The 25,178-nt window shown below is 40.2% G+C and overlaps 1 protein-coding gene across 1 annotated transcript; it reads left to right on the forward strand.

The window, feature by feature from the left end:
• The first annotated feature begins 397 nt into the window (after window positions 1-397).
• LOC118996743 (lysophosphatidic acid receptor 6-like) lies at window positions 398-19,302 on the forward strand. Its single transcript, XM_037060296.1, has 4 exons — window positions 398-473; window positions 2,473-2,526; window positions 5,486-5,527; window positions 18,209-19,302. The coding sequence occupies exons 3-4, from the start codon at window positions 5,523-5,525 to the stop codon at window positions 18,882-18,884; spliced, it is 681 nt and encodes a 226-aa protein (XP_036916191.1). The 5' UTR covers window positions 398-473; window positions 2,473-2,526; window positions 5,486-5,522; the 3' UTR covers window positions 18,885-19,302.
• Window positions 19,303-25,178: the final 5,876 nt, after the last annotated feature.

Raw genomic sequence — 25,178 nt, forward strand, 5'->3', positions numbered from 1 at the left:
CTTTCAAATTTCATGGTATCAGATCCTTCAGACTCTTACTGTACCTTGGACTTCTGATTTTAATCTATTTTAATTATATGTGGGCTTACTTGTGTATATAGCCTGCCTCCTTTCACAGACTATTTAAGGCAGCCAAGCTTTAACTTGTTCAGAACCTTAGGTGGTGTTCAAACCAACGAAGACTGCATTCCTTACGTCTTCAGAAGGAAAATAAAAAGTTGCTAAGTTATGCAGCAAAAATACAAGTACCATTTTTTCCAGATGACACAAAGTTATTAGCAGTGGTGATTCAGATATTTCCTGTGAAATATGCTGTGAGCAAATTTATTACAGACCCATGTAGATTGAACAGTTAGCGCACTGCTTCCAACTAAAACATATTACAAGGAATAAGAGAGAGAATCCTGCCCTGGTGCCATTTGGGCTACACAGACCGCTGTGGGAGAGTCTCCGGTTGGAACCACTGTCGTCATGTAAGTATAACACCTACTCTTGAAACATGTCTGCATTAGAAGCACTGAGCATGTCTTTCATGCTTACAAGCATGTATACAGGGCTACTTGGGAAGAAAAATCTGTAAACAATTGCCAGCACATGGGAACATAACTGTTGCCTTACATTTTTGGACTCCAGTGTAGTCATTGAGCATTTAACTCTTGTAACTTACCACTGCTAGTTGCCAGATTTGTGTGTGTGTGTGTGTGTGTGTGTGTGTTCTTTCTGACTGGACTCTAAACTGATTGACGGTAAGACACCATGTCATTATTCTGCATATCAGTATTATTTGTTCTGTAATTACTGCTGATTAAAGGTTGTATTTTAAATAGTATAGCCCGTCCTACTATCTCTGGCCAAGGCCATAATTTACAGTTCATTTAGTATCATTTATGTGTAGATAGTCTGACTTGAAAAAATATTATCTTAGCTTCATCATAAAATGATCATAAGCATTTCTTACTTTTCTGGAGGGTTTCTCATGATTCAACTTAACAACTAAAAACAGCATAGATGAACGTGATCAGATTTCAGGTTGCTTTTGGTAAAGTAATATTTTGGCTTTGGTGTGGTTGGGAGTCACTGAGTTCTACGTCTTTCTGAGGTAACATGTGACTCGATATTTGCACGCACTCACTCGCACAGGGGACTTTGAAGTGGCATTCCTGGCCCAGATAAAGGCAGATGGCTGTGTCGAGGCTTATGAACAGCAGTGGTCTGATTCAATTTTCTGTTCTAATTCAGTTCCCTGAGAGTATTAGTTATGGAATCCCATTTATGTTGTTCAAAGGTATACAATGTTATGACTTTTGGGGCTTAGGAGAAGCTTCTCTTGTTGTTGTAATTTTTTATACGGAAACCATGAATCTGGCCATGTCTCAAATGAACAAGGGAGGGAAGGGGGAAAAAGAAAGGTAACTGTGGTTGGTTAAAAGTATGTCAGGTATGACTTGTCCACGGTTGCCTTTTGTGATACAAGTCCTTGTCAATAAAATGAGAAAGGATATTTTTCTTGGGCATTTATTTACCTTTTTTTATCTTTATTTTTTAAAACATTTTTTAAAGGTTTTGAAAAAGATTTCTTTTCAGACAGAGGGGAAGGGAGGGAGAAAGGGAGAGAAACATCAATGTGTGGTTGCCTTTCTCACGCCCCCTACTCAGGACTTTGCCCACAACCCAGGCATGTGCCCTGACTGGGAATTGAACTGGCAACTCTTTGGTTCATAGGCTTTCACTCAACCCACTGAGCTACACCAGCCAGGGCTATTATCTTTATTTTTTAAGCTTCCTACTTCACAGTATTTCATATTGTACCCAGTAGCCTCATCTATATTCCACTTGTAAGTTCCTTGATGTAGAACCCATGTCTTTTCATCTGTGTATGGCTACCACCTAAACATTATCTTGCACATAATGGGCCCTTTATACATATTTACTGATTTATGCTGCATTGAAAATCTTTTTTCCCCCTCTTCAATACAGTGGGAATTGACATAGTCAGTTAAGGAATTCTTTCTTCAAGTTAGAACTTATGGCATAATAGGTCTCTTTACTGCTTTTACCCAAATTATATACTGATAAAATTTAGTGCACTACTGTAGACTGACCAGAGACAGATTTTAGGGAAGGGGGAACCTTTTGAGCACTCTTCGATCAACTCACATGGGTTATGGCCAGAGCTACTGGAAAGCTTCTGAAACCCCACCAAGTAGAATTTCAGGCACTGTGATGATTAGGAACTTGGACAGTTGCTTGAATGAGAAAAGAGAGAGACACGCCTAGAAACCATAAAATTAGGTTCTTTATCTGATGCTTGCCCCGCCTATACTTAGTGCTAGCCTTATTCTCAGGGACCTTAAAAGAAGCCACAAAACAACTGGCACTTAGAAAATTTGTAAGCATTTCAACCAAACCTAACCATTGCTGGAAGAATCCAAATGTATGGCTATCTTGAATTTCCTTTTTACTCTCACACAGTGAAAGTGACTGGCTACCCCCTGAACTCTCCCCAGTAACAAGAAGAGGAGAAGGGTAAGGGCTGAATACAGATGATCCGCAGCGTGGAGGACTCAGGCAGGGAATACTTTCATGTCTGTGGGGTATGATGTGGGAGGTTGGCCTCAAAGGTTTCTACGACTGCAAATATTTTTCCCAGACTGTCCAGAGTTCCTGAAATTCAGTAGCATTAGTTTTATAGGCTATGTTAAAACATTTCTTTGTAAGAAGGCTAGTGCTAAAATGCAGGGTTAGACTGCCAGCCAAGATGGAGGTATAGGTGGAAACACTGTGCCTCCTCGCACAACCAAGTTTAAAGACAACAAAGTTTTAGTAACAAAAATGCAACCAAAACACAGAAAACTGAACTGTATGGAAGTCCGATAACAATGAACCATTCAGCCAGACCAGTAAGAGGGGCGGAGTCAGCGGCTGGTGGAGCGGGGTCACGTAAGAAAGGTTGGCCAGACCAACCCAGGAGGGCAGGCAGCGGTTGGCAGATCCCAGGTGTGAGGTGGCAACAGGTGGACCCAGAGAAGGTGCAAGGTGGCTGGCTGACTGTGGTCACACATTCACACTCAGATAAACCAGGCGACGGAGTGAGCAGTGAGACAGACCGTGCAGGCTAGGGCCCCAGTGACGGGAATTAAAGCCTAAAAGCACCAATTGGAAAAACTTTCGGGGTGGAGGTGCCGGGGGAAGCTCCCAGGCTCACAGAGAGTTTGTTGGAGAGACCCACAGGGTCCTGGGGGGTGCACAGGCCCACACACCCGGGAGCCTGCACCAGGGGGCCTCAGTTTACTTGTGGGAAGCAGCAGAGGGAACCAAAATCTGAGAGAGAGAGAGTGGAACAAACACCATTGCCCCTCTCTGACCCTGCCCCCACATACAGCATCACAACCCAGCAACTGGGTCACCCCACCCTCGTGAACACCTAAGGCTCCCCACCTCATATCTAACAGGTGCCAACAGACCAAAACATTATGGCTCAAGAAGAACAGCTCAAAGCCCCAGAGCCAATAATTCTAAGCGACCAAGAAATAGCCAACCTATCAGATGCACAGTTCAAAACACTGGAGATCAGCATGCTCACAGAACTGGTTGATTTCAGTCACAAATTAGAGGAACAAATGAAGGCTAAACTAATTGAAATGAAGGGAAATGCATAGGAAACCAATAGTGATGGAAAGGAAACTGGGACTAAAATCAATCAAGTGGACCAGAAGAAAGAAACAAATGACCAAACATAAAAGAATGAAGAAACAAGAATTCAAAAAAAATGAGGAGAGGCTTAGGAACCTCCAGGACATCTTTAAACGCTCCAACATCCGAATTGTAGGGGTACCAGAACGGGACGTGGAACAGCAACAAATGGAAAACTTATTTGAACAAATAATAAAGGAGAACTTCCCCAGTCTGGCAAAGGAAATAGACTTCCAGGAAATCCAGGAAGCACAGAGGGTCCCAAAGAAGTTGGACCCAAGAAGGAACACACCAAGGCACATCATAATTACATTAGCCAAGATGAAAATGAAGGAGAGAATCCTAGAAGCAATAAGAGATAAGGGGACAGTCACCTACAAAGGAGTTCCCATCAGACTGTCAGCTGATTTCTCAAAAGAGACCTTCCAGGCAAGGAGGGGCTGGAAAGAAGTACTCTGAGTCATGAAAGGCAAGTACCTACATCCAAGATTGCTCTATCCAGCAAGGCTTTCCTTTATAATGGGAGGGCTGATAAAGTGCTTCTCAGAGAAGATTAAGTTCAAGGAGTTCATCATCACCAAGACCTTATTATATGAAATGTTAAAGGGGCTCATCTAAGAAAAAGAAGATAAAAAAAATGAACAGTGAAAGGACAGCAAACTCACAGTTATTAACAACCAGACCGAAAACAAAAGCAAACTAAGAGGACAGCTAGATCAGGAGCGGAACCATAGAAATGGAGATCACATGGAGGGTTATCAAAAGGGGAGTGGGAGGAGGAGAAGGGGGAGAAGGCACAGAAAATAGCATAGATGGTAGGTAGAAAATAGACAGGGGGAGGGCAAGAATAGTATGGGAAATATAGACTCTAAAGAACTTGTGACACATGGACATAAACTAAAGAGGGGGAATGGTGGGGGAGTGGGTGTACAGGGTGGAGGGGAATGAATGAGGGGAATGGGACAACTGTAATGGCATGGTCAATAAAATATATTAAAAAATAAAATAAAATGCAGGGTTAACCAGAGAAGAGAAGTGGTGCACACATTACTATAAGTCACAGGTTGCAAACACAAGGCCCGCAGGCCGAATCCAACCCTCCACCTTATTTCTACCCGGTGGCAGCACCAAGCTCTCGCTTAACAGTTAAGGAGTAGTTACAGTTACACAGTCCTAAAGTTACATTTGGCCCTTTGAAGGCAACCAAGAGGCTGATGTGGCCCCTGGTGAAAATAAGTTTGACACCCCTGCTGTAAGTAGATTAGCCATCTATCTGTCTGCCTATGCCTTTACCAGAGATGTTTGAAAGTTGTTAATGAGATTCAGTGGCCAGATTTCACTACTGAAAACATAGTGATATTCATTGTCTGATGAAGGCCATGAATGGCAGTTCCTATGGTTTTCCGGTCTGACTTAACAAGGCTTGAAATGATGTTAAACAAAATACATTTATCTAATTGCATCATAATGTTGACTCCTAAATTGACTGTCTTTCCCAGTAGTCTAAGTTTGGTGAGAGCAGGAGGGGGTTTTGTTGGTCTTGTACCCTACTTCACCTGAAGTGTCTGAAATAGAGTAGGCCTTTATAAATTGTGAGTTCAATAAATAAATTATAGTGACTAGATACAAAATTAAAAGTATGTATCATTCAGAGTTAGCAGTTTTGGGAGGACATTGTACCTTGGACATAGGCATAGAGAAGGATGAGGATTTTATGTTGTTTATTAAAAAATATGGAATTATGGTGATTAAAAATCTCTTGTAGTGACCAAAATTTCTTTTCTTTTCTCAGAGTTTTCCTGCTGTCCCAGTTACTGAAGGTCACTGAAATGATGTAAGTGTATAATGCTTTTTCTTGCTTTGTAAATTTCTATAAACTTTTCTCACAAATATTTCAGGTCGGGTGTTAATTTCTACAAACATGTGCCAGTGATATCCTTGGTAGAAATTAGTGAAAAGTGGTACTTCAGGAATAGTCCAGAATGAAAAGACAGAAGGTGCAGGGAGAGGTTGGTGGTGGAAATCATTTACTACTATGGGTCTATAGTTCTTATCACCCTGCAATTACCTGTGTACTTGTCCGTCTTCCCCATAGTTAGCCAGACAGGCTTTCATTCATCTCCATGTATTTACTGCTGTGCACAGCTGTTCTCACTGCCACATAAAGGCACCTGGTCAAGGTGTGTTGAATGAATAACTAAGGAACCAAAGCGATGCCCCTGGATATTCATTCATTTATCGCAATTTATGAGCACCTGCTATGAGATTGGCACTATGATAATCACCTATAATAAGACCCCTTCCTGTCCAAAAGGGACTCACTTTTTAGAGGGGTACAAGTAAGCAAATAATTGTAAATCCATGAGGAAGAACCATGGACAGATAGATATACGTGAAGAAGTACAGGAACACAGAACAGGCACACCTAACCCAGCCTGGGAGAAGTAATGCAGAATCTGATGTTTTTCATTATAAACTTTTACTCTAAGTACCATTATTGAACATTAGCTGAAATAATTTGTTACCAACTAACAGGTTATTGTTAATATGAGGGATTCTCAGGGCATACATGACAAATAGAAGCAACCCAATTTTTTAGCATCTGCAGCCTTATGAACTTTCCAAAATTCCTGTTTCCTAGAATTACTCAGTTATGATTGAAATACTATTAGTAATGAGGACTTTAGGGGCTGAGAATTAGGAGCTCAGGTGAAGAGTAAGAGGAAAGGCATTTCAAGGGAAGGGTCAGTGTAAAAAGAGTTATGTGGGAAAAAATGACATAGCATGTGTGTGGATCTTTGAGGTCTTGTGTATTGAAAGGTAAGAATTCAGACACAGGGTGATAAAATAGGTCAGGAGAGGTAGGCAAGGAAGGTTCCAAAGCTCTGTGCTTAAGAGCCTAGATTATGTATTTTAGGGCATGGACACCAATGAGAGACTTTTAGCAGTGGGGTTATCTGATCATGTTTTTAGTCTATTAAGAATAGCCCCCATTTATGTAGCCCCTGCTCTGTTTGGCATAGCTCTGTGGGCCTTATTTGTACATTAACACAATAAATCCTTACGATATCCCTATGAACTAGGTACTATTCTTCTTTATATTGTACAGGTGAAAAAACCAGCACGGGAAGATTAAGTAACTTGTCCAGTAGCACACAGCTAGTAAATGGTAGAGGCAGCATTTGGACTGTGGCTCCAGTGTACAGGCACATAGCCACTTCAGTTTTAAAGTTGAAGAGGCAGGTTTGGATTTCAAAAGGCCAGATAAGCAGCTGTTGCCGTAATCCGGGTGTGAATTGGTGAAGTCCTGAACCAGGGTAGTGGAAGTAAAGGTGGAAAAGACAGAAGAGATAAGGGGGAAAAGACTTAAAAAGTGTCTATAAGGTAAAATTGGTAAGATTTTGATTGAACAGAAGCCTGGAGAGGACAGTGAAAAAGAAGGTAGAATCAGAAGTGACTAGGACTTCTGCCAAGATGGAGGCATAGGTGGAAACACTGTGCCTTCTCCCACAACCAAGTTTGAACACAACAAAGGTTTGGAGAACTAGGACACACCCAAAGACCAGAAAATGGAATTATACGGAAGTCCGACAACTACGAACCGTTCAACGGGGACGGTAAGAGAGGCGGAGCCAGCAACGGAGCTGGGTCGGGCAGGACTTATCCCCTGACCTAGGCGCGCAGGCAGCCCGGAACCAGTCGGGGTGCGGGGCAGACTGACTGCGGTCGCACATTCGCACACAGTGAGACGGACCACGTAGGCCCCAGGGGGCGAACCCAGTGGTGGAGGGCAGACGGCGGTGGCACACTCGAGTGCAGTGGAACGAAATGTGTGGGCCTGGTGACAGTGGTGGCTGCGGCGCCGGGGCCGCGGTGGCAAGCGGCAGACGGGAAGCCATTGTCCCTCTTTGACCCCGCCCCCACATACAACGTCACAACCCAGCGACTTAATGGCCCTGTTCTAGTGAACACTTTAGGGCTCTGATCCTGCTACGGAACAGGCAGGAACAGCCCAAAAGATGGTGCAAGAAGAACTCAAAGTCCCAGAGCCAATAACTCTAAGCGACTGAGAATTTGCCAGCCTCTCAGAAGCACAATTCAAGACACTATTTATCAGGATGCTCACAGAACCGGTAGATTATAGTCACAAATTAGAGGAACATAGTCACAAATTAGAGGAACATATGAAGGCTAAACTAATTGAAATGAAGGGAGATGCACAGGAAACCAATAGTGATGGAAAGGAAACCAGGACTCAAATCAATGGAATGGACCAGAAGGAAGAACAAAACATTCCACCAGAAAGGAATGAAGAAATGAGAATTCAAAAAAATGAGGAGAGGCTTAGGAACCTCCAGGACATCTTTAAACGTTCCAACATCTGGATTATAGGGGTACCAGAAGGGGGAAAGAAACAGCCACGAGTGGAAAACATATTTGAACAAATAATAAAGGAGAACTTCCCCAGTCTGGCAAAGGAAATAGACTTCCAGGAAATCCAGGAAGCTCAGAGAGTCCCAAAGAAGTTGGACCCAAGAAGGAACACACCAAGGCACATCATAATTACATTAGCCAAGACCAAAATGAAGGAGAGAATCCTAGAGGCATCAAGGGATAAGGGGACAGTCACCTACAAAGGAGTACCCATCAGACTGTCAGCGGATTTCTCAAAAGAGACCTTCCAGGCAAGAAGGGGCTGGACAGAAGTATTCCAAGTCATGAAATCCAAAGACCTACAGCCAAGATTGCTTTATCCAGCAAAACTTTCCTTTAGAATGGAAAGGCAGATAAAGAGTTTCTCAGATAAGGTCAAGTTCAAGGAGTTCATCATCACCAAGCCCTTATTATATGAAATGCTAAAGGGACTTATGTAAGAAAAAGAAGATGAAAAATATTAACAGTGAAAGGACAGCAAACACACAGTTATTAACAACCACACCTCAAACAAAAGCAAACCAAGAGGACAGCTAGATCAGGAGTGGAACCATAGAAATGAAGAACACATGGAGGGTTAGAAACAGGGGTGTGGGAGGGAGAGAAGAGGGGGAGAAGGCACAGAAAATAGCATAGATGGTAGGTAGAAAATAGATGGGGAGGGCAAGAATAGTTGGGGAAATATAGAATCTAAAGAACTTGAGACACATTATAAATTAAGGGGGGGAGAATGGTGGGGGAGGGAGTGTGCGGGTGGAGGGGAATGAAGGGGGGAATAGAACAACTGTAATGGTATAATCAATAAAATATATTTTTAAAAAAAAGAAGTGACTTAGAGGTTTCCCTGGGTTGAGGTACCTTTAAGACAAGGTACTTGCTTGGGTAAGTAGAGAGATCTAGCAGGCAGATGGATCTTTGGCTCTGAAGCTTAAAAGGGACATATTTTTTTCTTTAATATTTTATTTATTTATCTTCAAAGGGGAAGGGAAGGAGAGAGGGAGAGAAATATCAATGTATGGTTGCCTCTCGTGGGTCCCCTTCAGGGAACTGGCCTGCAACCCAGGCATATGCCCTGACTGGAAATCGAACTGCGATCGTGTGGTTCACATGCCCGGCTCAATCCACTGAGCTACACAAGCCAGGCCTAAAGGGACATCTTTTTAAAAAATTGAATTTATTGCAGTGATATTGGTTAATAAAATTATATAGGTTTCAGGTATACAATTGTATAACACATCATCTGTACACTGTACTGTGGATTCACTACCCCAGGTCATCTCCTTCCATCACCAATTATCCTCCCTTTATCCTCTCTGCCCTCCCTCCATTTCTCTTCCCTCTGGTAATTGCCATATTGTTGTCTGCCTATATGAATTGTTCTTTCTTTTTTTTCCTTTCCTTAATCCCTTCACCATTCTCACCCAGCCCCTTACCTCCGCCTTGCTGACAGTTCTCAGTCTGTTCCTTGTAGTGGAGTTTGTCTCCACTTTGTTAGTTCAGTTTGTTCATTAGATTCCACATAGGAATGAAATTGTATGGTATTTGTCTTTCTCTGACTGGCTTATCTCACTTAGCATCATGTTCTCCAGATCCATCATCCTGTCACAAAAGGTAACATTTCATTTTTGTTATATAGCTGGCTAGTACTCCATTGTGTAAATGTACCACAGCGTTTTTATCCCCTCATCTACTGACACTTCTGTTGCTTCCAAATGTTGGGTATTGTATGTAAAGCTGCAATGAGCATAGGGGTGCATATATTCATTTGGATTAATGTTTTGGGTTCCTTTGGATATTCTCCCAGCAGTGGGATCACTGGGTCATAAGGCAGTTCCATTTTTAGTTTTCTGAGGAGATTCTATAGTGTTTTCCACAGTGGCTGCACCAGTCTGCATTCCCACCAAGAGTGCATTAGGGTTCCCTTTCCTCCACATGTTGCCAGCATTTGTTGTTTGTTGATTTGTTTATGATGGCCATTCTGACAGGTGTGGGGTGATATCTCATTGTGGTTTTAATTGGCCTCTCTCTGATGGCTAGTTCTCTAAAGGCTTCTCTAAAGGCATATCTTTTAAGGTAGAGGATTACATAAGAGTGTGCAGATAGGAAAAGGAAATGTACTGCTGATGCAATGCTAGGGAACATTAACATTTTTAGGAGCAAGATCAGGAGTCAGTGAAGGAGGCAGAGAACAGAATGTCAGAGACACCCGAGAACGTGGCATCATGGGAAGTCAGAGAATAAAATTTATCGACATGGAAGGAATAATCATGAGTGTCAAATGCAGTGCGGAAGTCTATTAATAGAATAATTGAAAAAACTTACATTTGACAAGTGATTATTAGGTAGTGAAAGTGTTACCGAACAAGGGTCCGAGGGGAGGCAATACTTGGCCCACCGAGGGATGCCAAAAACTGCTACAGAAAACAGGGGCCCCTCCCAAGGACGATACTCTAATATCTATAGGGTTCTTCTGTCCGCCGCCAATTGGAAAGACATCTCTCAATGCCAGAGATTTGTGAAAAGGAAACAAAATGTTTATTTAATGCTATTCAGGCCTAATGCCTTCCTTAAAATATTAAAGTCTTTAAGGGTATATACCTACACACACACACACACAGCGTGCTCCCTTCTCCCACTGTCCCAACTCCGGGTACCGTAAATCAGGAAAAGAGCACACGTCCGTTTTTCAGGCACGTGAGCTGTGTCGCCTGCCTGTCCAGGCAGGATCTCCAATTAATCCAAAGTCATGTGGCACCTTTCACTGGCAAGAGTTCTTTGTACCAAATCCTAGTCAAAGTCTCTCCTGGTTTCCAGGCCACTCAGCCAAAGGGAGCACGCCAAAGCCGCGTGGGCCTCTTCTACCAAAGCCGCACTCCACCAAAGGCGCGTCTTTCTTCTTCACCTGGCCGCAGGGATCTCCATTCTGGCAAAGCTGCGTGGTCTTCCCTTTCACCTGGCCAAGAGGGGGTCTGCACTCTGCTGAAACCGCATGGCTCTCCCTCCTAATGGCTACAGGGATCTACATCTTTCCAAAACAGTGTGGCTCTCCCCCTCACCTGGCCAAGAGCGGGTCTTCACTCTGCTAAAGCCACATGCCTCTCGCCACATGGCTCTCTCGCAGGCCCTCTCTCAGAGAAGCAGCTCCCAATTCCAGCCTGGTTAGCCCCACTCACTTCTCCCTGGCCCAAAACTTGGCCGCAGCTATTTAACATATCTATGAAACCAGTTAAAGGTTATAGATATGTTAAATGATCATTCCAGAGGTTAGCTGCAAAACTGTTGCTATGCAAAACAGCTCTCAATGGCCCTGCTCCATTCTTCCCTTCCTCCAACTGACACCTGTGGGGGGAGTGGTGGTGAGGACATCTTAATATTTCCTCCAATATTCCTGTACACTTTGAGTTCTGGACACCATTCCAAATCTTTTCTGCCCCCCCCCCCTTTGGCTGCACCCTGTATCAAAAGGAGTGCCATTGGAATGTTGGAGGTGGCAGCCAGAGATTGAAGTGAGGAGCAAGTGGTGATTGAAACTCATTTTTACCACGGTCCACATCAGCCTCGTGGTTGCCTTCAAAGGGCCAAATGTAATTTTAGGACTGTATAAATGTAACTACTCCTTAATAGTTAAGCAAGAGCTTGGTGCTGCTGCTGAGTAGAAACAAGGTGCCGGGCAGATAAAACAAGGTGGAGGGCTGGATTCGGCCCTTGGGCCTGGTGATTGCCACCTGTGGGTTAGGGAGAAGAGGGCCCGGATGGAAGTTGAGGGAGAATTGGTTTGAGTAGAAGGAAAACATCTACCTATTTTAGATCAGGGAAAAGGAGGTAAAGATTAATATGGACACAGATAGTTTGGTAGGTAGGGGTGAATGGGTAAGGGAGTTGAGGGAGATAAAAGGGTTTTAACTTCTCAGATAAATTTTTACCACTTTCTTTAAGGCCCCTACACAATGCCTGTGTCCTCATTTTCAGTTGATTACTTTGATATCTTTTTCATTAGGAAAGTAAGTCTGGGGAGAGAAATAATAGACAGTAGAGAGTTATGCAAAGATAAGGAATATACCTAGTCCCAACCATCAAAGGTTCTAAGGAAACAGAAATGAAACCAGTGAGGGCATGTGCACACAGGGGGTTGTGTGGGTATCAGGGAAGGCTTCATTCATTGATATGTAGGTAGGACTTGTCACAGATTTTGAAACATGGGTACTGTTAGAGAATGACCTAGTCAGAGAAAATGGTAGGAACAAAGGTTTGAAGTGAAGGAAGCGTGATGGAGTGTGCTGGGGAACAGTGCATTTTTTATTTTAGTGACTAAGTGAAGAAGAGGTTTTGAAAGTGTAAGCTGATAACATTGGAGATCATCTTCTTAATAGTTTTTCTTTAGAATGACCCCCAGACAGTCTCAGACTGGGAGACATGTGGAGAGACTTTCACTGCTACCACTCTTTATTTTTTCGGACTTTTCCTGGGAAAATCTTTAAAAAGTGTATTGTTTTTTAAAAGATTTTATTTATTTTTAGACAGAGGGGAAGGGTGGGAGAAAGAGAGGGAGAGAAACTCCAGTGTGTGGTTGCCTCTCGCACGCCCCCTACTGGGGACCTGGCCTGCAAGCCAGGCATGTGCCCTGACTGGGAATTGAACCCATGAGCCTTTGGTTCACAGGCCAGTATTCAATCCACTGAGCTACACCAGCCAGGGCTGAAAACTGCATTATAATTTCCACAGCGGTAGCCATGAGGGAGACTTTCCTCCTGATTCTAGCCTTGGGAACCTGATACAATTACTAGTCGAGGTTTCAAAGTAGCCTTTAACTGAGGTCTCCATTGCATCAGGTATTCGAAAACACACTTGGGAGCCTGATAGTACATTTTAATCACCTTTGCATCCACTGTGGGGCTTACTTTCATGTGGCAGAACTCTTAGTTGGTGCTTAATATGTTTCCCTTAAAGATGCCAGTAACTCAAGCCCTGCCAACTCCTTGTGTATATAAGATGTATTCTCACCCTGGCTGGTGTGGCTCAGTGGATTGAGTGCCAACCTGTGAAGCAAAGGGTCACCAGTTCAATTCCTGGTCAGGGCACATGCCTGGGTTGTGGGCCAGGTCCTCAGTTGGGGGCATGTGAGAGGCAACCAATCAGTATTTCTCTCCCTCTCTTTCTCTCTCACTTCCCTTCTCTCTGAAAATAAATAAATAAAATCTTTTGTAAAATATATTCTCTTTCTCTTCTGGCTCTCAACCTGGTTCAATATGAAATTGACTTTGACAGTTCTCACCATGTAGGTGCTCATTTAATTTTCCCTGCATCTGCATAGAATTTCCTAGTGACAGCCAATGTCCCATTGCTTTTGAGACTACATTCAGCTCGGCCTAGTGGATTTGGTGGGGGGCAGGCTTACTGATGATCAGTGGCCCTACCCAGTGAATTTTTTGATTCAATTGTATCATCAAAAAACTATAGAACATGAGCAGCACAATTTACGATAGCCAAGAGTTGGAAGCAACCTAGATGCCCATCGGTCAATGACTGGATCAAAAAACTATGGTACATTTACACAATGGAATTCTATGCTGCAGAAAGGAAGAAGGAGCTCCTATCCTTTGCAACATCATGGATGGAACTGGAAAGCATTATGCTAAGTGAAATAAGCCAGGCAGTGAAAGACAAATACCATATGATATCACCTTTAACAGGAATCTAAACAACAAAACAAACAAGCAAGCAATATGTAACCAAAGACACTGAAATACAGAACATGCTGACAGGGTCCAGAGGGGAGAGGGGAGAGAATCACAGGGGAAAAGGGGAAGGACTCACATGAACAAGTATAAAGCACACATGGACAATAACTAAGGTGGGGGGCAGAGATGGAAGGGAGGTGGGGAGCACTGGGGGGGCAGGGCTGGGAATACAAGACAGAAAACTGTACTTGAACAAGAATTAAATAAAAATTAAAAAACAACAACTATAGAACATGGATGAAAGGCATCATTTAAACAACAAATCACTTAGCACACATCCTTATATATATTCTTCAAAATTCACGGGTTAATTGTTTGCTTTTGTTCTGCTTTGAAAATCAATCACATGAATAGGGCAATAAAACATTTTAAAGATCTTGGTATTTCTGTGTGGGTCATTTTGTGAGTGATTTTCCCCTCTGAGTTTCTAGAGTTAATTGCCAGTTAATTGTGGTTATCATTGAGGGTAACAGGTAAGGGGAACATTTAACCGCTTTGAAGTTAATTAATGGTTAGTAATTATTACCCACATATATATGAAAGGTGGTGGTGTGGGATATTGGTGGCGAAAGGCAGAGAGGGGAAGGTTTGCTTGTGAAATCAGCTTATTAGAAAAGCTGCGTGAGAACTTGACTCAAATGTATGATCTTGGCTGCCTAATAATTACTCTACCCAGAGAGAAAGAATGGTTAGAATGAGTTTCCTTTCCACAACAGGACAAATATAAACACTTCAAGATTTTTGCCTTAGGGAGAAGAACTAGAATTTAAATCACATGAGATTTGAAAACAGAGTCAGTAGAGACCCTGTTTTATGGGAATTGGTGTGTTCTTCTTTCCTAAAAGATTTTGTTTGTTTACTTTTAGAGAGAGGGGAAGGGAGGGAGAAAGAGAGGGAGAGGAACATCAACATGTGGTTGCCTCTCTCACGCCCCCTACTGGGAACCTGGCCCGAAACCCAGGCATGTGCCCTGACTGGGAATTGAGTCAGCAACCCTTTGGTTTACAGGCCAGCACTCAATCCACTGAGCCACGCCAGCCAGGGCAGAATTGGTGTTTTCTTAAAGATGGTGTTTTCAATAATAATAAAAATGGGTATTAATGACTTTAAAGGTGGGGAGAAAAGAAAATAGCAAGTTTGACTTTTTTATCTTTGAGTATTGATACCCCAGTTTATGACCCACATTCACAAAAGGGGCCCAGGTGTAAGCTCCTGTTAACTCTGAGTAAACAACCTGTTAGGACAAGAAGGAACAGAAGTTTGCTAGCCAGACAAGCCTGGATTCTACCATTTCATCACCTCTTAGTCAAATGGGACTATCAGTTACTTAACGTCTCTAAGGTTTAGTTTCCTTTCATCTGTAAAATGTCGAAAATAAGAGTACCTATAACTCATAGAGCAATTTAAAATATTCAAAGAAGATAAAGGACTGAGCACAATGCCTGGAATATATGAGGTATTCAATAAAGAATAATTTCTTTCCTTCTTCCCCTCCCTCATTTGGTTTAGATGCAGAATTTACTGTGACCGATGGTTTAAGAACTCCAGTGATGTTTCTTTCTTGGGTATGAGATTAGCAGGGTCAACACCAAAAAGTGCAGAGTGGTGGCTGGGCTTTATCTGGCCCACATAGTGTGAAGACTACAAAAAACAAAATGCCAAATAAATTTCCATTAATTGCCCTCATTAAAACTTTGACTGATCTCACCTAAGAGTCGGACTTGTGGCTACTGAAATAGCAAATAGGTTTACCATTAAATGGCTACAATAAGCTGGAGCTGATGAGCTGTTCCCTTTGGATAAGATGTTACTCATTTATTTTTTTAATTTTAATTTTTATTTAATTCTTGTTCAAGTACAGTTTTCTGTCTTATATTTCCAGCCCTGCCCCCCTCCAGTGCTCCCCACCTCCCTTCCATCTCCGCCCCCACCTTAGTTATTGTCCATGTGTGCTTTATACTTGTTCATGTGAGTCCATCCCCTTTTCCCCTAGATGTTACTCATTTATTATAGATTGGCTTTCTGGAACGTGAAGGCATTTGAATCTGTGACCCCTGTGGATATTGTAACCTAGACATACATCTTGGGGACAAAAGCAATCTGATTAAAAAATTAGCAGATGACCTGAATAGACATTTTTCCGAGGAGGACATACAGATGGCCAACAGGTACATGAAAATGATGCTCAACATCATTAATCATCAGGGAAATGCAAACCAGAACCACAATGAGGGATCACTTCACGCCCGATAAAATGGCTGTTACCAAAAAGAGAAGAAATTACAAGTGTTGGTGAGGATATGGAGAAAAGGGAACTGTCATGCACTGTTAGTAGGAATATAAATTGGTGCAACCACGATGAAAAACAGTATGGATTTTTCTGAAAAAAATTAAAACTCAAAAAGTTGTCTACACAGTCATGTTCATTGCCACATTATTTACGATAGCTAAAACATGGGAGCAACCTGTGTCCCTCAATGGATGAATGGATAAAGAATGAATAAACAATTAGCTGATACCCTTTCTCATATATAGTATTTAAAAGTTAGTGGTAAATTGTTTCCTTTTGCTTTTTGAAAGTCAATCTCATGAATAATGTTATAAAGGTTTTTAAATTTCTGAGTATTTCAGTCTGGGTCATGTTGAGGATAATTTTGGGGGTATATACACATAAATACTACTCAGCCATTGACAAGAAGAAAATTTGCCATTTGTGACAACATGGATGGATCTTCAGTGCATTATGCTAAGTGGAATAAAGCAAAGAAAGATAAGTACTGTATGACCTCTTTTATATTTATAATGCTAAAAACCCTAAAATTATAGATATGGAGAACAAATCATTAGTTGTCAGAGGTGGGAGACAGGCAAAATGAGTAAAGGTGGTCAAAGGATACAAACTTCCAATTATAAAATAATTAGGTCCTGCTGATGTAATATACAACATGGAAACTACAGTTAATAATACTGTGTTCAGCCACAATAAAATAAAAATAATAATACCGTGTTATATATTTGAAAGTTGTTAAGATGATAGATCTTAAAAGTTCTCATTACGATAAAATATATCCATAGAAAATTCTTGCAAACATTTTACAAGCTTTGATATCAGAAACACTGCAGGCATGTCCCAGGGATGGAGCTATTAGTGCCCATTGTCACCAAACATAGTAATTATTAGCAGGGTAGAGTTTTTAAAGGATATAAAATGCTTATGTAGCTTCTTTTTAAATCCTGACTCCAGGATAAGTTTATTGATTTTAGAGAGAGAGGAAGGGAAAGACAAAGAGACAGAAACAGTGATTGATTGCCTCCCATATGTGCCCTGACTACGGATCTAACCCACAACCCAAGCATGTGCTCTGGCTGGGGATCAAACCCACAACTTTTTGATGATTTTGTATCAGCTCACAATCTCCAATTTACCTTCTGAATAACTTGAGAAATCAATAAGTTAAGCTGACATTAACTATCTCCCCACAAACAGTTCTAACTAATTTAATGAGAGAGAAGGTCAGAGAAGGAAGAGGAGGTGAAGAGGAAGGGAGAGAGAGAAGGCGGGGACAGAGGGAGTGGTGGGGTGCTATTGGAATTGTGCCTTCAATGTATCTTGTGGAGGTTTCATACATCAGTGATGTTTTAGATATCTACCTCACACAAGGCTCATGCTGGTGGTATGGGGTTAGACACTGTACATGACATAAAGGAGGATTCAGGTGAGTAGAGCGGATGTTCCAGTCATGCTGCTTACTAAATGTGAAGCATCCCAATGTGAATAATTATTTTTGAGCTGTAGTAATTCTGAGCAGTGCTTCTGCTTAGAGGAAAGAAGAACACTTCAGATCCCACTTTTCTTATAATTTGCTCATTTCACACAAAGAAACTGTATTGTACAAATTCCATTTCTTGTGTTATTAATATTTTAATAGATAAATAGAACCATGTGGTAACCAAGAGGAATCCTTACCTTCCTACAAATACCCATCGAAAGTTTTTTCCTGTGACACCGATTCATGCATCTGTTCAAGTGGGAAAATTTCTTCTAATTCTTTGCTTAAGCTAAATAATCAGAAGGGTGAAATCAAACATGAAGTAAGGATATCAATCTGTGTTTAGCAAACATGGAAACAAAAGATGGATTTTGCCTTTGCAATCAATTGTCACCATAAATAATTTCATGTGGTAACATGACCTACTGTGAAACCAGTTCTGAACATGAGAAAGATATTGGCATGCTAGGCAGCTAAAAACAGTGCATTACTTGAACTGAACCATAGTTAAGTAACTTTAAGTTTTTGTTTATATCCAGTCTTATATAACTTTTTTTTTCTGCCTCACTACAGGAATCCTGCCCGATTTAGTGCTTTTACAAATCGAGATCATATGAAAGATTTCCGAAGGTACCTGGCATTCAAATATATCCAGTATCTAGTCCTACCTTCTACAAACATCGTCATCACTCTGCTGGGACTGTTTGCCAGTCTGTATGTCACACTGATACTGATGTCACCTTCTGTATCCAGAAAATCCACCGCAGTGTTTATTTCTAACATAGCTCAGGCAGACATGTTAGTTGTTGGGAACATCTTTTCTGCCATGATTCAACATGTGATAAAGAGTAACGTATTATTGTCTTCCTTTCAGTCAACTTTGAGGCAAAATTTCCAGATTGCAAATATACATATCAGTTCACTTTTACTCAGCTGTGTGAGCCTCGAGGCCTTTCTGATCACTTTCCTTCCAGCAGAAACACGTCACATAAGAACAGTTAGAAGTGCCAGGGTGGTTTCTAAAATAATCTGGATTACTGTAATTACTGAGTGTTTTTTTTATCAGATGGAGTGCATCAAAGAACTTGGCATCTCTTCTCTTGGCATTGATAAGAAAATTGTGTTGTTGCTAAATTTCTGTTTTGGAGCCACAAAGCTACTGAAATCATTCATTTACCCAATTGGACTGCTTTTAAGGATCTTTAATGTGTATCTTTTTTATGAAATATATTTCAGTGCTTTACCTTGAAACAGTCTGTAATAGTTGATTGTATATGTCAACTTGACTACACTATGGTGGCCAGTTCTTTAGTCAGACACTAATTTAGATGTTGCTATGAAGATATTTTGTAGATGCAATATGCATATATGATTAGTTGCCTTTAAGTGAAAGAAATCACCCTTAATAATATTGGTGGGCCTCATCTAATCAGTTGAAGATTTTATGAAAAACAACTGAGGTTTCACAGTTAAGAAGAAAGTCTGCCTCAAGACTGGTAACATAGAAATCCTGTTTGAATTTACACACTGGTCACCTGCCTTACAGATTTTAGAATCAAGACTCCATCACCAATTCTTGTCTGAAACTTCTGTCTGCTTTACAAATTTTGAACTTTCTAGACCCCACAATCATGTGAGTCAGTTACTTAAAGAATAAACATTAAAAAATACATATCCTATTGGTTTTGTTTCTTTGGAGAACCCTGACCAATACTGATTTTTTTATTGAGTCATTCTGGAACAGAAAAGTGAGGACTGACAACCAAGACTACTTTACCCAAAAATGGTATCATTTACAATTACAGGAGAAGGAGCTTACCAAACAAGCATAAGGTAGGTGAATTTATTGTCTCTGAACTACTGTTACAACAAATGTTAAAGTGACTCATTTAAGAAGAAGAAAGAAAGAAAAGAGGAACATAGGTATAAAAAACAAAATGGCAATAATTAAGTACCTATTAATAATTATTTAAAAAATAAGTGGGTCAAATACTCCAATGAAAAAATGTAGAGTAGTTGAAGAGCCATATATATGCTGCCTACAAGAGACCCACTTCATAACAAAAGGTACACACAGACTCAAAGTAAAGGGATGGAAAAAAGATAGTTCATGTGAATGAAAAAAAGATAAGAAAAAAGTAAGCTGCAGTAGCAATACTTGTTTTAGACAAAATAGACTTCAAAACAAAGTCCATAACAAAAGACACAGAAGGACATTACATAATGATGAAGGGATCAATCCAAGTAGAGGGTATAACCCTTATAAACATATGTGTACCCAACAGCAATGACAAAAACAGGTAAATATACTTAAAAACTCTTGGTGGACATATAGGAGAAGCTGACAGTAATGCAGTCAAGGTAGAGAATTTTAACACTCCTTTGACATCAATGGATAGGTCTTCCATTAAAAAAATCAATAAAGAATCAGCAGCCCTGGCTGGTGTAGCTCAGTGGATTGAGCGCGGGCCTGCGAACCAGAGGATTGCAGTTCGATTCCCAGTCAGGGCACATGTCTGGGTTGTAGTCCAGTTCCCTGCAGGCCAACTCCCAGCAGGGGACGCACAAAAGGCAACCATACATTGATGTTTCTCTCCCTCTCCTTCCCCTCTAAAGATAAATAAATAAATAAAATCTTTAAAAAAAAAGAATCAGCAGCCTATACAATACATTAGACTATATAGTTCTAATTGATATTTACAGAACATTTCACCTCAAAGCAGCAGAATATACATTTTTTAAGTGCACATAGAACATTCCGAGGATAAACCACATCTTGAGAGATAGTTAAACTAGTCCTAATAAATTCAAGAAGATTGAAATCATATCAGACATCTTCTCCAACCACAATGTCCTGAAAATAGAAATCAATTACAAAGAAAAACCTGAAAAATACACAAAGACATGGAGACTAAATAACATGTTACTAAACAATGAATAGGTCAACAATGAGATTAAGGAACAACTAAAAAGTTATGTTGAGATAAATTAAAATGAACACAAAACTTCAAATCTATTGGATACAGTGAAAGCCCCCCAGAGGGGAAAATTCATAGCAATATAGACATACCTCAAGAAGCAAGAAAAATCACAAGTAAACGATTTAACTTTATACATTAAAGAATTAGAAAAAGGCTCTGACCAATGTGGCTCAGTTGGTTGGGCATCACCCCACAGACTGAGGGGCACATGCCAGGGTTGTGGGCTCAGTCCCCTAATGGGGTGTGTAAAAGGGGCAACAGATCAATGTATCTCTCCCTCACTTTCTGCCTTCCTTTTTCTCTCTCTAAAAGTAAAATCTTGAACTAGAAACAGGGCAACAAACAGAGCACAGAGTGAGTAGAAGAAAGGATATAATAAAGATCACAGCAGAAATAAATAAAACAGAGTCTAAAAAAGTAATACAAAAGATCAAAGAAACCATGAGATGGTTCTTTGAAAAGATAAACAAAATTGACACACATTCAATTAGATGTATCAGAATAAAAAAGTGAGGATTCAGATAAGTAAAATCAGAAACAAAGGACTAGGAATAACAATAGACACCACAGAAACATAAAGGATTGTAAGAAAATATTATGAACAAGTTTTTGCCATCAAATTGAAGTGTCTGAATGAAATGAGTAAGTTCCTAGAAACACACAATTCTCCAAAATTGAATCTCCTTGAGCAATGAAAACAAAACAAAAATTAAACAATTAGATCACATTTAATAAGAGGTATTTGCACAGCAAACGAAACCCAAAACAAAATGAGAAGGGAACCCATTGAATGGGAGAACATATTCACCAATGATACATCTAAAAGGGGCTTAATATTCAAAATATATAAAGAACACAGCTCAACACTAAAACAAATAATCTAATTAAAAATTGGGCAAAGGATCTGGATAGACACTTCTCTAAAGAGGACACACAAATGGCCAATTAACATACAAAGAAGTGCTCAATGTTACTATTCATCAGAGAGATGCAAATTAAAACCACAATGAGATGTTTACCTCCCACCTGCCAAAATGGCCATCATTAATAAGACAACAAACAGTTCTCCTGACAGCTGTTAGAGGGGTGGAGGTTTGGGGGAGTTGGTGAAAGGGGTGAAGGGATTAAGAAAAAAGACCCATAGACACAGACAACAGTGTGCCAATTACCAGAGGAAAAGTTGGATGGGAGTAAGTAGAAGAGGGTAAAGGTGGGATAAATGGTGATGGAAGGAGACTAGACTTTGTATGATGAACCCACAACACAACATGCAGATAATGTATTGTAAAATTGTACACTCGAAACTTATATAATTTTGTCACCTATGTAACCCCAATAAATTCAATAAAAATTTATTAAAAAAGGAATTTGTGCCTACACAGTTCAAATTCAGAAGTTGACATTGTAACCTCCAAAGATGATGGTATTAGGAGGCAGGCCCTTTTGGAGGTGTTTAGGTAGCAGGGGCGTAGGCTTTGTGCATGATTAGTGTTTTAATAAAAGAGACCCACACAGTCCCTAGCCCCTTCTGCCATGTGAGGATAAATTGAATTTCTCGAGGCTAAAGGTGAGAGATGATTTTTTTTTAAAGATTTTATTTATTCATCTTTAGAGGGGAAGGAAAGAAGAGAAGGAGAGAAATATCAATGTATGGTTGCCTCTTGTGAGTCCCCTGCTGGGAACTGGCCCGCAGCCCAGGCACATGCCCCGACTGGGAACTGAACTGCAATCATGAGGTTCGCAGGCCCGCACTCAATCCACCGAGCCACACCAGCCAGGGCGGTGAGAGATTCTTAAAAGCAACAAGAGAAATGGAGGCAGTTAACTACAAATGAGTTCCCATCAGACTATCAGCTGCCTTCTCAAAACAAACCTTACAGGCAAGAAGGGGCTGGAAAGAAGTATTCAGAGTCGTGAAAGGCAAAGACCTACATCCAAGATGACTCCACCCAACAAAGCTATCATTTAGAATGGGAGGGCAGATAAAGTGCTTCCCAGTTAAGGTCAAGTTAAAGGAGTTCATCATCACCAAGCCCTTATTACATGAAATGTTAAAGGGGCTTATCTAAGAAAAAGAAGATCAAAACTATGAACAGTAAAATGACAATCTCACAACTATCAACAACTGAGCCTAACCCTACCCCAAAAACCAAAAAACAAAAAACAAACTAAGCAAACAACTAGAACAGGAACAGAATCACAGAAATGGAGATCACATGGAGGGTTATCAGCAGGAAAGGGGAGGGGGGATAATGGGGGAAAAGGTACAGGGAATAAGAAGCATAATAGGTAGGTACAAAATAAAGAGGGGGATGTTAAGAATAGTATAGGAAATAGAGAAGTCAAAGAACTTATATGTACATCTCATGGACATGAAGTAAGGGAGGGCAATGCTGAAGGGTGAGGAGGGTGCAGGGGGATAAAGGTGAGAAAAAAATTGGGATAACTGTAATAGCATAATCAATAAAATATACTTAAAAGAGAAACTGTGGGTCTCTCAGGACAGTCCATTTGAGAGGCCCAATTGATTACTGTGACTTTATAGTAACTCTGAAAGATGGGAATTATTAGTCCTCCAATTTTGTTCTTATTGTATTGGCAAATCTTGGTCTTTTGCTTCTATACATAAAATTTAGAATCAGTTTGTTAATAAGTTGCTGGGATTTTGATTGAGCTTTCATTTAATCTACTATTACATTTAGGAAAAACTGACATTGTGATAATATTAAGTCTTCTTAACCAGGAACGTGTACTTTCTGTAGATTTATTTAGTTATTCTTTGATTTCTTTATCAGCTGTGTGGTTGTCCTCATCTAGATCCTGTAAATATTTGGTTAGATTTATACTTGTATTTTTAGCTTTATACCTATTTTATTTTTGCATAATAATGTGAATGGTATTATGCTTCACATTTCATATTCTACTTGTTATTTGCGGGGATATTGGAAAGCAGTTGACTGTTGTATATTAAACTTGTAATTACAACTTTGATGTACTTGCTTTATTAGATCCAAGAGTTTTTTGTTGAGTCTTTAAAATTTTGTACATAGGTAATCATTTCACATGTGAAGAAGTTTTACTTCTTTCTCATTTTATATATTTTTATTTTTCTTTCTTGTCTTATTGCATAGCTAGGGGTTGCAGTATGATATTGAAAAAGACATTCTTGCCTTGTTCCTGAAAATCATGAGAAAGTTTCTAGTTTCTTACCATTAATTATAATAGGAACTATTTTTATAGATATTTTTATCAAGTATAGGAAGTTTTCCTCAATTATTTATTTTCTAAGTGCTTCCATTATGAAGAAGTGTTGAGCCCTGGCTGGTGTGGCTCAGTGGATTGAGCGCTAGACTGTGAAGCAAAGGTTTACCAGTTTGATTCCCAGCCAGGGCACATACCTGGGTTGCGGGCTGGGTCCCTGGTTGGGAGCACACGAGAGGCGACCACACATTGATGTTTCTCTCCCTCTCTTTCTCCTCTTCCTTACCCTCTCTCTAAAAATAAAATAAAATCTAAGAAAAAAAAAGAAGTGTTGAAATTTGTCAAGTGATTTCTTTGTATCACTTGATATAATCATGTAATTTTTTCTCTTTGGCTTGTTAATGTGATGATTACATTGATTTTCAAGTGTTGACCCAGTGTTACATACTTGTAATAAATCCCACACAGTTGTGGTATATAATTCTCTCTGAAGAACTTCTTTTAACATCTCTTAGGAGGCAGTTCTATTGGCAATAAATACTGACAACTTTTCCCCTCCTGGGATAATCTTATTTCATTTTAAGTGATAATTTCACAGGGAATAGATATCTAGGTTGTGTTTAGTCTCAACATCTTAAATATTTCTCCCCAGTCTCTTCTTGTTTGCATTATTTCTCTGGAAAAGTCATATGTAATTCTTATCTTTGCTACTGAATCAGCAAGTCAATTTTTCTTCTGGCTTGTTTCAAGATTTTTTCCCTATCTTTGTTTTTTTTTTCAGTTTGAGTATGGCACTCCTAGATGTATTTATCTTGGCATTGATTCTACTTGGTGTTTTCTGAGCTTCCTGGATTCTTTTCTTTTTTCTTTTGGTGTCTGATAATAGCTGAGGGAAAATTTTAGTTTTTATTGCTTTTAACATTTTTGTTCCTTTCTCCTTAGTTCTCTGAGGGATTTCTTGTGAGCAAAATTAACAGTTAAGCAAATTCATGGACAGCTAATCTTATGGTTTTATCCCCCAAATTAAATTATTGTTGCTACTTCATAGGGATATTCTTTTTAAAAAAATATTTTATTGTTGTTCAATTACACTTGTCTGCATTTCCCCCCCACCACTCTCCCCCATCCTAGCCAAACCCACCTCCCTCTCTTGCTTCCACCCTCTCCCTTGGTTTTGTCCATGTGTCCTTTATAGTAGTTCCTGAAAACCCTTCCCCCATTGTCCCCTCCCCCTTCCTTCTGGCTATTGTTAGATTGTTCTTAATTTCAATGTCTCTGATTGTATTTTGTTTGCTTTTTTCTTTTGTTGATTAAGTTCCAGTTAAAGCTGAGGTCATATAGTATTTGTCCCTCACCGCCTG

The sequence above is a fragment of the Sturnira hondurensis genome, unplaced genomic scaffold, assembly GCF_014824575.4.
Source record: "Sturnira hondurensis isolate 20B ecotype Veracruz unplaced genomic scaffold, ASM1482457v3 Scaffold0011576, whole genome shotgun sequence".
In the NCBI taxonomy this organism is placed as follows: domain Eukaryota; kingdom Metazoa; phylum Chordata; class Mammalia; order Chiroptera; family Phyllostomidae; genus Sturnira; species Sturnira hondurensis.